This window comes from Podarcis cretensis, assembly GCF_951804945.1.
Source record: "Podarcis cretensis genome assembly, chromosome: 6".
Taxonomy (NCBI): domain Eukaryota; kingdom Metazoa; phylum Chordata; class Lepidosauria; order Squamata; family Lacertidae; genus Podarcis; species Podarcis cretensis.
The window spans coordinates 34,254,220-34,268,612 of NC_137175.1; the positions used below are offsets into that span (position 1 = coordinate 34,254,220).

The 14,393-nt window shown below is 45.2% G+C and overlaps 1 protein-coding gene across 10 annotated transcripts in view; it reads left to right on the forward strand.

Annotated features, from left to right (window-relative positions):
* Positions 1-14,393, forward strand: part of NAV1 (neuron navigator 1) — a 292,439-nt gene that overhangs the window by 264,425 nt on the left and 13,621 nt on the right. For all 10 annotated transcript variants that reach the window (XM_079978772.1, XM_079978776.1, XM_079978777.1 and 7 more), the window contains 12 exons: positions 1,585-1,781; positions 2,180-2,342; positions 3,107-3,281; positions 4,185-4,282; positions 4,432-4,527; positions 5,037-5,196; positions 8,003-8,238; positions 8,924-9,075; positions 11,023-11,094; positions 11,259-11,455; positions 12,352-12,470; positions 12,733-12,930. In XM_079978772.1, coding sequence (XP_079834898.1) covers positions 1,585-1,781; positions 2,180-2,342; positions 3,107-3,281; positions 4,185-4,282; positions 4,432-4,527; positions 5,037-5,196; positions 8,003-8,238; positions 8,924-9,075; positions 11,023-11,094; positions 11,259-11,455; positions 12,352-12,470; positions 12,733-12,930 — 1,863 coding nt within the window. The remainder of the gene's footprint in view (positions 1-1,584; positions 1,782-2,179; positions 2,343-3,106; positions 3,282-4,184; positions 4,283-4,431; positions 4,528-5,036; positions 5,197-8,002; positions 8,239-8,923; positions 9,076-11,022; positions 11,095-11,258; positions 11,456-12,351; positions 12,471-12,732; positions 12,931-14,393) is intronic.

A 14,393-nucleotide genomic window follows, 5' to 3' on the forward strand; every position in this document is an offset into this window, starting at 1 on the left:
ATTTATTTATTGAATTATACCCCACTTTTCTTCTAGGGCTTCCATCCAGGCAGTGGCCAGACCTCCATAGCTTCAGCAAAGTTGCTGATGATGAAAGGGTTTGGGGTGGTCCACCTTCTCTCACTATCTACCCCTGCCCATAGGTTAAGCTATAGTGCTCTGAAAAAGAATTGAGTAAGCTAGGATGGATGTTTGGGAAGTATAAGTGGGCTTTTGCTCTTTCCAGGTAGGGCTGCAGTTATTGGTGTGAGGAGAACAGCAGCTAACTTTAGGCTGTCTTAACTTAGTCCTCACCCTCCCCTAAAAATGCAGATTTGCTTCGAGAGGTAGTAGTGATAGTTTGTAAGTAGGTGTGCTGCCCCCTCCCCAATCCAAAACCTTCTCTACATAGTGGCATGCAGTACCACTATTTGTGTGCATGGATCAAGCTGCCAACTATATTAGGCCACCACCACTCCTGCCTATTTAGAAAGATGCAAGAAGCCTGGAACACTCTGAATGAAAGGATATGTCCTTTTGCATGACAATGACAGCACTTCAGTGCATGGACTCAGCTGGTCGGTGGCATGTTGCGCTGGCTATTAATTGTTCTGCATGTTTGGACAAGTCCATGTCTTAGGCTGCTAAACTGCCCTTGTTTCCTTCCATATTAGATAGCGTAGGATATTGTATTTTACATTCCCACTCAAGATATGGAAAGAGAATCTGGCCTGTGTCTTCCTTCACAATCTTTGACAGATCACTTATCCTTTAGGAACCACAGGCCATGCCTGTGTTTTGTATGTTCCTTGGTTCCTCCTTATATGTGTGATTTAAAAGTTCAGCTTCCCCAAGGGCTCAGATTTTTGGTTACCAACCACGAGAGCTGCTGGGTTTTTTTTTTGTGATAGGAATAATAATACAGAATCCTTTTGGCTTCCTTGCCAGCAGTCTTTCATAAGTGACATAAGTGATTTTGCTCCCTAGAGTCTCAGAGCCCAAGCTATGGAACTGGCATGCTTGGAAACAGCAAGAATTGCTGCCGATTCCTTGTTCTGAGCACTCTGGAATCTACTACTTGATTTCTTGGGGAGCATAATTAAGATGCACTTAACGCAAATTTGATACCTTGTGTCACTTCAGCTACCTTTATATGCTTGCATTCAAGTTCTTGAAAGCCTGCTCAATAAAGGTAGATTTTTAAAATATCTTCTATTCTGACAGTGCATGATTATAGAGGGAGTGGGAATTCTTAAAAAGTTGTGGGTATGGATCAATAATTAATTAAAACCAGGGGGATGGCTCTGTGTATATACTTTCTTTAAATAGGTTTTGTGCTTGGAGAGTATTACTGTAAAAAAATAGTGTCCTCTGGGGTGATGGGGTAGTATTAGAGCTTGGGTAAGAAGCAGACCAAAGGGGAAGCCAAGTTTCTGAGTGTCCTGAAAACTACGAACTGTTCACAGCGTGCAGTATAACAGAGGTTAGATGGCACAGGCTGCCTCTGCCACCTCCTTGCCCCATGGTGCAGCATCCTCTGTTTTCCAGCAGTCAGCCTCAGAGGGCTTTTTCAAGCTTTTCTTGCTTCTCCATTTCCCCCTTCAGTTGAGGAGCTCTTTCAACAAGGCTTTCAGCATCAAGAAGGGCCCAAAATCTGCCTCCTCTTATTCTGACATAGAGGAGATCGCCACCCCAGATTCTTCCGCGCCATCGTCCCCCAAACTACAACATGGATCCACGGAGACAGCCTCACCCTCCATCAAATCTTCCAACTCCTCTTCTGTGGGCATTGATAACACTGAGTAAGTCCACTCTCCAGGGAACGAAGTTAGGGGTGGCTGCAAGGACAAGTTGCACCTGGAAAAAACTTAAGTCTGCTGTGCCTTGTATCTGATCATATTGTACAGTATGCTGCAGGTGGCCTCAGGTTCCTGAAACTGTGAAATGAACAATAAGAACCTTGTGGGGAGGGCACTAATCAGGTGGCTGGGTGACCATTTGCAGAGCACCTTTTCCAGTAATATGTATGCACTGGAAAGATATTGCGCTCTGGCAGGAGAGGACAGCAGTGAGCAAAGATTCAGAAGCAGCACTCCTCAGCTAGCCCAGGCTGGCCCATCCAGTTGCTACCATAGTCCTTGCTGGTGCTTGCAGACTTTTCCTTGCACCATGTCTAAATTTCTGCTCATCCTTTGCACAGGTTGTTCCAGGCCAATGAAGAAGAGGAGCCTGAGAAAAAGGAGGTCTCAGAGCTGCGCTCAGAGCTGTGGGAGAAGGAAATGAAACTGACCGACATACGTTTGGAGGCCCTAAACTCTGCCCATCAGCTGGACCAACTGCGCGAAACTATGCACAACATGCAGGTGGGCATGATGTGCCCTGAAAAGCTAGCACCTCTATAAGGCTGCAGATCTTTGGCTATTGCTGGGTCTCCATGCTCTTGACAGCAATTTTCTAAGCATTTTCTGTTGGTCAATTTGTTTCTTTCGCAAACAGACAAAGCAGGCTGAATGAATGCCCTTCAATTGGCCCAGTGCCTGCTGGCAAGACACCATCATGAGACAGGTTACAGAAAAGATGGGGAGCCTGTGAAGTTCCAGATGTTGGACTCTCCACTCCCATTAACTCCTGCCAGTGTGGTTGATGGTTGATGGTCAGGGGATGATGGAAGTTACAGACCAGCAGCATATGGAGGGCCACAGGTTTCCCATCACTGGGTTGCATTCATTTGCCTTATCCATTGGAGTGTCCTTATTTCCTGACATTGGTCCAGTAGCAGTGTTTTAAGCAAATTCATTGTTGCAAAGAAACTCCACAGAAGTACATTATCTGGAGCAGAGTTGAGAGAGATGGCAGCAACAGTTTCTGAAGCTGAAACAGCTGCTTTGTTTGGGCAGCATTTTGAGAGACAGGCCACGAGCCTTTTAAATCGGGCACCTGCTCTCCTGGTAGGAAAGGGACCCTTGGATGGAATTTGGCTGTGAAAATCTCTTTTTCCAATGTACAACCCTTGGGGAATGCTCCGTCTGTTAGGATTTTCCGCTGTAGTCTCCTTTTTAGGCTGTAGGAAGCCTTAATGTTATCAGCACTCTCATTCCTGCCACTGCTGTCTTTTCATTCCCTGTAGCTGGAAGTGGATCTATTGAAAGCTGAGAACGACCGGCTGAAGGTGGTCCCTGGGCCCTCGTCTGTGCCAAGCTCCATCCCAAGTCATGTCTTGAGCTCATCTGCCGCCTCTTCCCCAAGGCGCTCTCTAGGGCTCCAGCTCACTCACCCTTTCAGTCCCAGTTTGACTGATACAGGTATGAAACAGAGACAGAGTCACATAGAGAAAGGCCGAAGAGCTTTTGATACTAGTTCATTTGCTGTTGCAAAATCTCTGCTTCTGTTTTTTCAAGATATTTTCTTTGTGGAACAGGGATGGGAAAGAGAGGTGAGAAGGAAGATTTGGATGGGTTGTGGGGGCAGTGGCCTAGTTGTGCCTTGCTTGCATCAGGAACTTGGAGAATGAGGTCCCTTTACAACATACTTGCAGAAACAACAAAAAACATGGACTCGTTGGCAGGATTTAAATAAACATTTACAACTTTATTTACAGAGAACAAGACATATATTTAGCGATAACAGAACATTATGTATCAGAATGCAGCAGAATGTAACATTTGATGTAACAACCAGAAATGGAAGTTGGGGGAAGTCAACAGGGAAGGGGGAAAGTAGAAAATGGATGCTAAATGAGACATTGAATAATTGTTATGAGAAAAGAAAATCAATTAAATTTTTTTTTTTAAAAAAACAAACAATAATGGCACCCACACACAAAAAAGGAATTTGGTTACAGTGACATTTGGTCACATACTACAAACACTATGTTGATGCCATTGCTTTATTGCTTACTGATTGTATCTTAGTGGGAGAACCTACCTGGGGTTGAGACTAGGTCCAGGGCAAGAGAAGAGGTGCTGCACTGAAGACTAACAGGAGGTAGTTCTTGTGCTGGAGAGAGAGAAAAGTTGTATCAACCAAACTTGGGGGGGGGTGTCCTGGACTGTATAGGGGAACCATTATGGCAGAGTCCAAAAGACACTAAACTGTAGGATTATAGAGGAAGGAAATATTTCACTTTGACACATGGGGATACCTGGCAATACCATCAATGGTTTCTACTTCTGCACAGTGTATATACTTATTTTCCCCTTCTCTAGAGCTTTCGCCAATGGATGGCATCAGTGCTGGCACCCAGAGGGATGAGGTGACACTACGAATTGTAGTGCGCATGCCACCTCAGCACATCATCAAAGGGGTAAGCATCAATGGAAAAGTGGGGAGAGGCATTATCCAGCTGCAATGTATGGTGTGAGGACAATGCTGAGTTGATCCGGTTGCCATTGTAAACTGGTAGCGGCAGATTCCAAATCTCAGCCGCTTTTATATCTTGCTTTTGGCTTCCAGGACCTGAAGCAGCAGGAATTCTATCTGGGCAGTAGCAAAGTGAGTGGGAAACTGGATTGGAAAATGCTGGATGAAGCCGTCTGTCAGGTCTTCAAGGTGAGATGCTAACAGCAACTTTGTAGTTGTGATAACATCTTCAGAAACTTCATTCCACATTTCTGGGATGCTGAACCAACTTCTACACCTCTCACCCTGTCCTGCATAGCATACATGGTTCTCTTTCCCCTCATTTTATGCTTGCAGCAACTCTGCAAGGTAGCTAAGGGTAAGGTTATATAGCTGGCCCAAAGTCATCCAGGAGCAACTCCCTTCTCACAGCCTCTTCTAATGACTTACAGCAACCCGATAAAAAATCTTTGGTTTGCCCAGACATCTGGAGGTTTCTGAGTGAGCAAGTGCCTGTTTCTGTTTTAATTTACTACTAGTGGTTGTGGTTCTTCTTTTATTTTTTATTTTTGCACTGATTGCTATTTTATTTGGTTAAAAAAAACAACACATTGTAAGCTACCCCAAGAACTGTGGATACTTCAAAATAAAAGGTTCTAACCAGTCTAGCATCAGGCTTACTCCTGACTTGAACCAAGCTACTCTTTGTCTTCACTCAGGACTACGTCACCAAGATGGACCCTGCTCTCACACTGGGGCTCAGCATTGAGTCTGTCTATGGTTATAGCATCAGCCACATCAAGCGAGTCTTGGACACAGAGCCACCAGAAATGCCGGCTTGCCGACGGGGTGTGACCAGCATCGCTGTGACATTGAAAGGTACCCCCACAGCTATCTTGACACGCATTTATTACCAGTGATATGCCAGGCCACCTCTGCTTGATCCTTTGCTTCTATCTGGTTCAGTTCCAAGCAGGGTCAAAGGGTGGGGTAGAAAGCAACACGGACCTCTAAATTAGAGAGCCTCTGGAAAGCACTACTGAAGTCAGAAGAGGCAGTGGCGAGCTGCTAAATGCAGCACTGGAACCCTGGTCTTCTATAAGTTACTGAACTACAGCTCCCATCATCCCTGGCCACTGGCCATGTTTGCTGGGGCTGATGGGAGTTGTAGTTCAGCAAAACATCCAGCGGGCCAAAGGTTCCCCACATCTGCTGTAGGTGAAAACCTATGTTTGGCTTTACTGAAAGGAATATACAGTGGTACCTTGGGTTAAGTACTTAATTTGTTCTGGAGGTCCGTTCTTAACCTGAAACTGTTCTTAACCTGAAGCATCACTATAGCTAATGGGGCCTCCTGCTGCTGCCGTGCCGCTGGAGCACGATTTCTATTCTCATCCTGAAGCAAAGTTCTTAACCCGAGGTACTATTTCTGGGTTAGCGGAGTCTGTAACCTGAAGCGTATGTAAGCTGAAGCGTATGTAACCCAAGGTACCACTGTATACTGCAATGTGGCTGCTAAAAATATTGAATGTGATCTTAGGCTGCATTAATAGTATCCAGATCACAAGACGTAATAGTTCTGCATCTTAAATACATACTGTCCAGTTCTGGGCACCACACTGACAAATAGGGGAGCATTTCTGGAAGAGAGCAGACAGCATGGTGAGGGATCTGGAAACTTCAGTCTTTTGAGGAATTGTTGAAAGGGCTAGGTATATGTAGGGTATGTACATGAAAAGATATTAAGGGGATACATGATTGCGGTTTTCAAGTATCTGAGGTGAAGTAAAGGAGGAGATGCAGCAATTCTTTTTCTCCCTTGCTCCATAGAGCAGGCAGCAGATTTCAGCTAAACATGAGGAGAAACTTCCTAATGGTAATTCCCCCTCTACACACACACTCTGAACAGACTGTCTTGGGAGATAGGTGGGCTCTCCCTTTACTGGAGGCTTTTAAGCTGAAGCTGGGATGCTGTCAGGTCTGCTGTAGTTGTATCCTGCATACAGCAAGGGGTTGAACCGCATCACCTCCTAGGTCCCTTTTAACTGGGATGGTTATAAATATTATTCCTGTAGTTCTGATACAGAGTTGAAATAGGAGTGCCGTATCCCATTTCAGGGGACGCGGGTGGCGCTCTGGGTTAAACCACAGAGCCTAGGTCTTGCCGATCAGAATGTCGGCGGTTCAAATCCCCGAGACAGGGTGAGCTCCCATTGCTCTGTCCCTGCTCCTGCCAACCTAGCAGTTCAAAAGCACGTCAAAGTGCAAGTAGATAAATAGGTACCACTCCAGCGGGAAGGTAAACGGCATTTCCGTGTGCTGCTCTGGTTCACCAGAAGCGGCTTAGTCATGCTGGCCACATGAAACGGAAGCTGTACGCCGGCTCCCTCGGCCAATAAAGCGAGATGAGCGTCGCAACCCCAGAGTCGGTCATGACTGGACCTAGTGGTCAGGGGTCCCTTTACCTTTACCTTTATCCCATTTCAGACTCTTTATCTAAACCATAATTTATATTATTAGGCTCAAACAGCAGTGAACTTTGCACGTTCTCCATCTTTACATCTCTGTATCGAAAAGGAGGAGGAGATATAATTTTCTCCTTAAAACACACCCCAGTTCCGTTCTGCTTCCAACTGTGGTTTGTTCTAACAAAACTTAGTTAAAACAAACCTCCTGGCTTTCAAACTTTGGTCGGAACAAATCTCCCAGACCAGAGAGATAGATATCAGACTGCTATACATGAAGTAGTGATATATTTACTCAAGAGGAAACAGTGTCCTCACATCATTTTAACAGGGAGAAATGTAAAGTATTGCACTTGGGCAAAAAAAATGAGAGGCATAAATACAAGATGGGTGACACCTGGCTTGAGAGCAGTACATGTGAAAAAGATCTAGGAGTCTTGGTTGACCACAAACTTGACATGAGCCAACAGTGTGACGCGGCAGCTAAAAAAGCCAATGCAATTCTGGGCTGCATCAATAGGAGTATAGCATCTAGATCAAGGGAAGTAATAGTGCCACTGTATTCTGCTCTGGTCAGACCTCACCTGGAGTATTGTGTCCAGTTCTGGGCACCACAGTTCAAGAAGGACACTGACAAACTGGAACGTGTCCAGAGGAGGGCAACCAAAATGGTCAAAGGCCTGGAAACGATGCCTTATGAGGAACGGCTAAGGGAGCTGGGCATGTTTAGCCTGGAGAAGAGGAGGTTAAGGGGTGATATGATAGCCATGTTCAAATATATAAAAGGATGGGAGGGAGGGAGAAAGGTTGTTTTCTGCTGCTCCAGAGAAGCGGACACGGAGCAATGGTTCCAAACTACAAGAAAGAAGATTCCACCTAAACATTAGGAAGAACTTCCTGACAGTAAGAGCTGTTTGACAGTGGAATTTGCTGCCAAGGAGTGTGGTGGAGTCTCCTTCTTTGGAGGTCTTTAAGCAGAGGCTTGACAACCATATGTCAGGAGTGGTCAGATGGTGTTTCCTGCTTGGCAGGGGGTTGGACTCGATGGCCCTTGTGGTCTCTTCCAACTCTATGATTCTATGATTCTATGATCATGAAATGGTTGGGGAGGATGCTTTTGGAGGAAAGAGCCTACCATGGCAGAAAAGGGAACCACAAATGTTATTAAAGTCCTGAGTGTGAGAGGGGAGGCCTTTCAACAGCTGCATTCTTCTACACAGGTTTGAAAGAGAAGTGTGTGGACAGCTTGGTGTTTGAGACCCTTATCCCCAAGCCCATGATGCAGCACTACATAAGCCTTCTGCTCAAGCACCGCCGCCTTATCCTTTCTGGGCCAAGTGGAACTGGCAAAACCTACCTAACGAATCGTCTGGCTGAGTATTTGGTGGAGCGCTCAGGCCGTGAAGTCACTGATGGCATTGTCAACACTTTCAATATGCACCAGCAGTCATGCAAGGTGTGAAACTCCTTGCCTGGGACTGTCTACTTGGGAATTTCTGCACTTCCGCGCTCTCTGATGCCTAGCACAGCCCTGCTTGATTACCTTCATTCTTAAGTCACAGACTCCTTGTAATTTTAGGTGGAAAAACCTTAGGCATACTAGTTGCAATCCTTGATCCCCCAACACAACTCTGTACATATCTACCCAGAACCCTGTGAGTTCAGTAGAACTTACTCCCTAGTAAGTAGGTATTATGATAGCAGGTATAAGAGGAATTAAACATCGTGCTAAGCACTTTGTCAGCATGAGCATTTCTGCTTGCCTGATGGAATTATCTACCCTCTTCTCCACCCACACACTGTTCCGTGGGTTCTCACAATCCCCCTCCCCAAAGCCTTTTTTTGGGGTGGGGGGAAGCCCCTTTGTGCTAGCAGAAGTCCTTGCATGGTCTTCCACGGACAAGGCTTATCCCTCCCATATTCTTCATCACTGGCCTTTTGCCAATGTGGCCCTCCAATCCAAACTAGCCCTCCTCAATTCTAAGCCCAGTTCTCAGCCTGGGGAAATCACTATTCCTTATATCCTTGCATTTCTTCTTATACTAATATGTAGTGTGTGTGTGTGTGTGTGTGTGTGTGTGTGTGTGTGTGTATTTCACATGCTGATACAGTGACTTCCATTTTGCATCTTTCTTTACAAGGACCTACAGCTTTACCTCTCCAATCTGGCCAATCAGATTGATCGGGAAACAGGGATAGATGTGCCATTGGTCATCCTTCTTGATGACCTCAGTGAGCCTGGCTCTATCAGCGAGCTCGTCAATGGAGCACTCACCTGCAAGTACCACAAATGGTGAGAGACTGATTTACAGTACTGTCGCATTTGACTCCTACCTCTTAATAGCAATCTTACACTCGAGGATTATTCTGAAACTGGGTGACTAACCTTTTCTGGGTCAAGGGCTGCTTTATCTCATGGTCAGCCACCCAGGGGCTGCATGTTGAAGTGGGTATAGCAAAAGTAGGTGAAGTTGCTTTCCAAAGGACAATCCCGTTAACTTTTAATACACAATTTTCAATAGTTTATTATAAAATTCAGAAGAAAATTATTTTTATTTTTTATTTTTGGCGTGTGTTTTTTTAAAATGATAGTTTGGAGGGTGGGGGGTCGTGGGATGGCCCCAAAAACTCTTTGGCATCACGGTGGTGGGTCTATGGGAGCAATCAGTTAAAATTTTGTTTACATTTTGGAGGGGGGGAGGTGAATGTTGAAAATGAAAACAGAATTGGAAGGAGAGGGACAAACCTTATTTGCATTGGAGGAACTATGGGAGCAGCCATTTTTTATTTTTAAAAAAAGAAATATAAAACATTTTTGTTAAAGAGTGGCAAGTGTGGGGAGGCCACTAACATCCTTCTTGGGAGTCTCGGATATTGTGTTCTAACATAAGAGCACTGCTGAATCAGGTCAAAGGCATTTATGCTCTACAGCTCACAAGGTCTGGCAGATGGTGTGGTGCTGTGGTACCCTGCAGTGTATATTACTCTGCCTATCCTGCCGCTCTCAGTGGGGCAATTGTTGATGATGTTATGGCTTTACTAATGTCTCAGGCCTGCATCATAACTGTCTCTTGATTTCCCTACCAAGGAAGAGAACTTCTCCGCCCCTTGTTCTATGTCATGGAGTGGCCAAACCATGGCACAATTAATATTACTGTTATTTAATGGGCTTACATACCACTTTTTGTCACAAGTGATCTCAAAGCAATTTACATTAAAAAATAGGTCATATCATAAGTCAAGTCACAGGACACAATTCAGATAACATGTAGAAATGTCAGCAGCATCGATATTAATAATTAAACCACACCAGCACATGACAGCAGGTTGTGCATGAATGATGCAACAACATCGCTTAAACAAATTGTTTGGATCTCCATGGGATTGGACCTACCCACATGTAGTTGAGTCATTTAGATTTTATTTGTTTAGCTTTCAAATATTACATGCCTTCAAGCTCTTGATTTGGTCTTGGAAGGCAGCGAATTCACAGTGAATAAGACAAAATTCATTTGAGTGATACGGATTTTAGCCGCAGCATCCCTGCAGGTTACTGAGCCTGCCTTTCCAGCATTCTTGTGTTGCCTGCTCTCCATCTCAGCTAGGAGCAAAACCATTCCAAGACCAAGGTGGCCATGTCCACATTGTACTGTACATGGGTGGAAAGTGGCCTTGCCAGAAAAGGTTGAGCAGTACTCTGCTATGAGCCCATCTTTTCTTTGGCCAGAGAGAGGTGTGTACCCCATTACCAAGAATTTCTGGGCCAGGGAAAAAGCTTCAGATGATATTAAGGACACAGCCAAGTTTTATTACACATTCAGATTTTTAAATTCCACCTTTGTAGGAAAAGTGCATACTGTAGGAAGCTTGCAGAATTCTAGGTTGGATGAGCTGATTCAGCAGAGCTCTTCTTATGTTCTTAATATCCTAAATATAGGACTGTTGTCATATCAGCTTTTGGCACATGCCTGAATCTCAGCACAGCCCTTGTTCTTATTAGCAAAACTTCCCTCCATTTAACTTTTTTCCTCTCCATAGCTCTGTTCCACTGTCTCTTACAGAGTGGAGGAGGGAATTGATATGAGCAAGAGACATTGCATTAGTCATAGTCAAAACCACTTCTAGATGTGAGGCAGGCACTGTGTTGAGAGCTGGGGAGTGACAGAGTAAACAGCTTCCAGACATTCCCCCTGTTAGGATACATCATCTCTGATAGAGCTGCTGTTCTCTCTCCCACCAGCCCCTATATCATCGGGACAACCAACCAGCCTGTGAAGATGACTCCAAATCATGGCCTTCATCTCAGCTTCAGGTAAGGGCAGAAATGATGATCCCAATGGAGGAGGCAGGATTGTGTTGGGCTTTGAAATAGCACCTCCTCTGTTCCCACCTGACAGTTCCAGAAGCTGTTGTTCTGCTATGGGAAGGACTATATATAATCCCTATCATTACTAACCTGTCATCTTAATGCTACAGGATGCTGACATTCTCTAATAACGTGGAGCCAGCCAATGGCTTCCTGGTGCGCTATCTACGCCGGAAGCTGCTTGAGTCCGACAGCGATGTCAATGCCAACCGGGAGGAGTTGCTGCGTGTGCTGGACTGGGTGCCCAAGCTCTGGTACCATTTGCACACCTTCCTGGAAAAGCACAGCACCTCTGACTTCCTCATTGGTAAGTGGTGGATTGAGCTATGCTGGCTGGAGATACTGTCAGGAACAAGGATTGCCATTCAGGAAACAGGGGAGGGGTGTTGAATGTTGTTGTTGTTTCCAGTGGTTAACTAATGGGGGGATTCCAGAGCTCAAGGCTGCATAAAAGCTACAACCTGTCTTTTGGCATGCTTGCCATTTATTCCTCGTAAATTAGGTGTTTGCTTTTCTCCCACCATTGAGTAACCAGTCTGCATATACTCAGAGGCACCCTCAATTGTTAGTCCAAGTTTGCCATTGCAGAATAATTGCTTGATTTCCTTATGTCAGCATAGGACCACTGGCTGGACTGTGGTTCCACCCGTTTGATAAAGGTAGGAGTCAAAATTTAGGAAGTAGGCAGCTTCCTCTTCAGTTTAATGGTTTTAATTTTCTGGCGCCAATTAAGCCCTGCTTTCTGCTACATGTTTAACAGCCAAATACCAGAAGTTCTCTTCAGTATTTCAGATGCAGATCAGATCCAAGTTACGGATTGGTCAATAATTTAGTCATTCCTTTTGGGTTGTTGGTTCCTCTGTCTGCTTCAGAGCCTTGTTTGATTAACCCCTGGAAAGTGACAGCAATTAGGGAATGTACTGATGTATTGAATTGGTATCCTTCTTTCCCTACAAGCAGTTCAGTGTTGCAGAGATGAGGTTGTCTTCACAAACATCTGATTAAGTTTGCTAGACTAAGATATAGTGACTTGAACTGGACCAGTAAACCTATTGGTGCAAGTCTAGCAATCTATCCAATACACTTCACTGACTTATTGTATCTGGCATAACAGTAATCCTCTGAGGCAAAGAACATTGCATGGGGTTGGTGTTCTTTTGTGGGCTACTAGCTAACGCTCCCCATTTTCCTTTTCCTTACCAGGTCCCTGTTTCTTCCTGTCATGCCCCATTGGTATTGAGGATTTCCGGACCTGGTTCATTGATCTGTGGAACAATTCCATCATCCCCTACCTTCAGGAGGGAGCAAAGGATGGGATCAAGGTACATTTACCCACATCCACATCCTCACTAGTAATGGTGACTGTGCGCTGCACCCATTTGCATGGGTGGATTACTTAGTTAGAAGCTGCACTGCTTGAAATTGTCCATCATCAAGTATCTTGCAGCAAAGCTGTTTCTTCAAATGTCATCCAGCTCCTGCTTGAATGTACTCTGAGCTTCCACCCACCCAAAAGATGGGGGGGGGAGTGCATGTATATGTGACTTGTTTCTCAGTATTCTTTTGTGCCTATCCCCACCGCAGGTGCATGGGCAGAAAGCTGCCTGGGAAGATCCTGTGGAATGGGTGCGAGACACGTTGCCATGGCCATCGGCCCAACAAGACCAGTCAAAGCTCTATCACCTTCCCCCACCCAGTGTGGGGCCCCACAGCACTGTCTCACCCCCAGAGGAACGGAGTGGCAAGGATACTACACCCAACTCTCTGGAATCAGACCCCTTGGTATGTCTTCAGGCTGCAAAGGGGAACTGCTGCCAAACAAGAGGCTTTTGAAGGCTGAATCTCTTTGGCACGAGGGAATTAAGTTGGGACCACAATCCATCTGTTGGATGAGTGGCCAAACTCTTTCTGTGACATGGCATACCTTGCCAACCATTACTTTGTCACAACAGTTGTAGCAGGCACCTTGGTTACTGGAGCACAGTTCCTTGACACCAGAGGTTGCTGGATCCTACAGTAAGCTGCGTTTCCTGAGGATTAGGGGCTTAGCCAAACAAGTACCATATGACAGCTTTCCAATGACTATAAAACAACACTCCTGTGCCAGTTTGCCTTTAGGGGGAAGTAGAAAAGCAGTGAATCTCCCCTTCTCACTTGGAAATCTCCCCTTCTTAGCTTTTGAACACTGTTCTGTAGAACTGGATGTTCCTACTAATCAGGACCTTGCCCCGCCTTGCAAAAGGATTTCCCCTGCTTTTCATGTTTGTAGGACCCTCTCAAATAATTCAGTGCATTGTGTTTTTTGTAGTACAGTTTTTGAGGCATAAAGAAGCCAGGTTTTCTGCCCAGCTAAGGAATATACATTCTCCCTGCCCTCCCTCAACCAAGCATAGCAATCTCTAGGCCTTCCCTTGATAAGATCCATCGGGAGCCAGGATAGATTTATCATATGTATGAGTTGCATACATTGAAACTAGTCCTTGGTGTTCTTTCTCAAATCTCAGAAGTCTGGCTGAGCAGTGTTGAGTTAACCCCTCCACTGGCTTATATCATTTCTCATATACACAGAGGGGTGGGTGTATTGGAAGCTTCAAACGTACAGGGAACACCAGAGCCCATTCTAGGTTTCGTCAGCTGCAAGTCTTCCCATCTTACTGCGCATCCAGCATGTCCAGTGTGTCTCACTGTGTGTCCAGCAAAATCCACTGGGACAATTGTATTGTAACGGAATAAAAACTCTTCTCTGCAGTGCATTGGCGACCTCTGTAGGTTACCAATGCAGCATCAGTGACCTCTTTAGCAAGCATAAACACCCTCCACAAGATAGAAGAGCCTTAAAATGACTGTGCTGGGCAACACTGCAAGGAAGCGGACACAGGATGGCATGATAAGTGTAAACCAGAGAAAGAAGCTGTCTCTACATACTGAATGAAATAGCTACATGGGATAGTTTTTAGCTTTGCTGGTGCACGTACACAATGCAGCAATGACAGCCTATATTGTAAGCCATGAGGAAAACTGCTGTGTAGTATATGAGTAGTCTTGAAATCTACCACTTGGGAACCACATTCCTAGCAGATTTGTACTGAGGGATATTGGTGCAGTTATGTGTAGGAAATGTAGGATGGGCTATGTTGGGAATCTAAGGTGAGATACCCATGCAGTGAAAGTTGCTGCACACAGAAGCAGCTTAAGATACAAATAATTTACTGTTGCAGAAGATAAGGCTCAGTAAAACGGTTCTG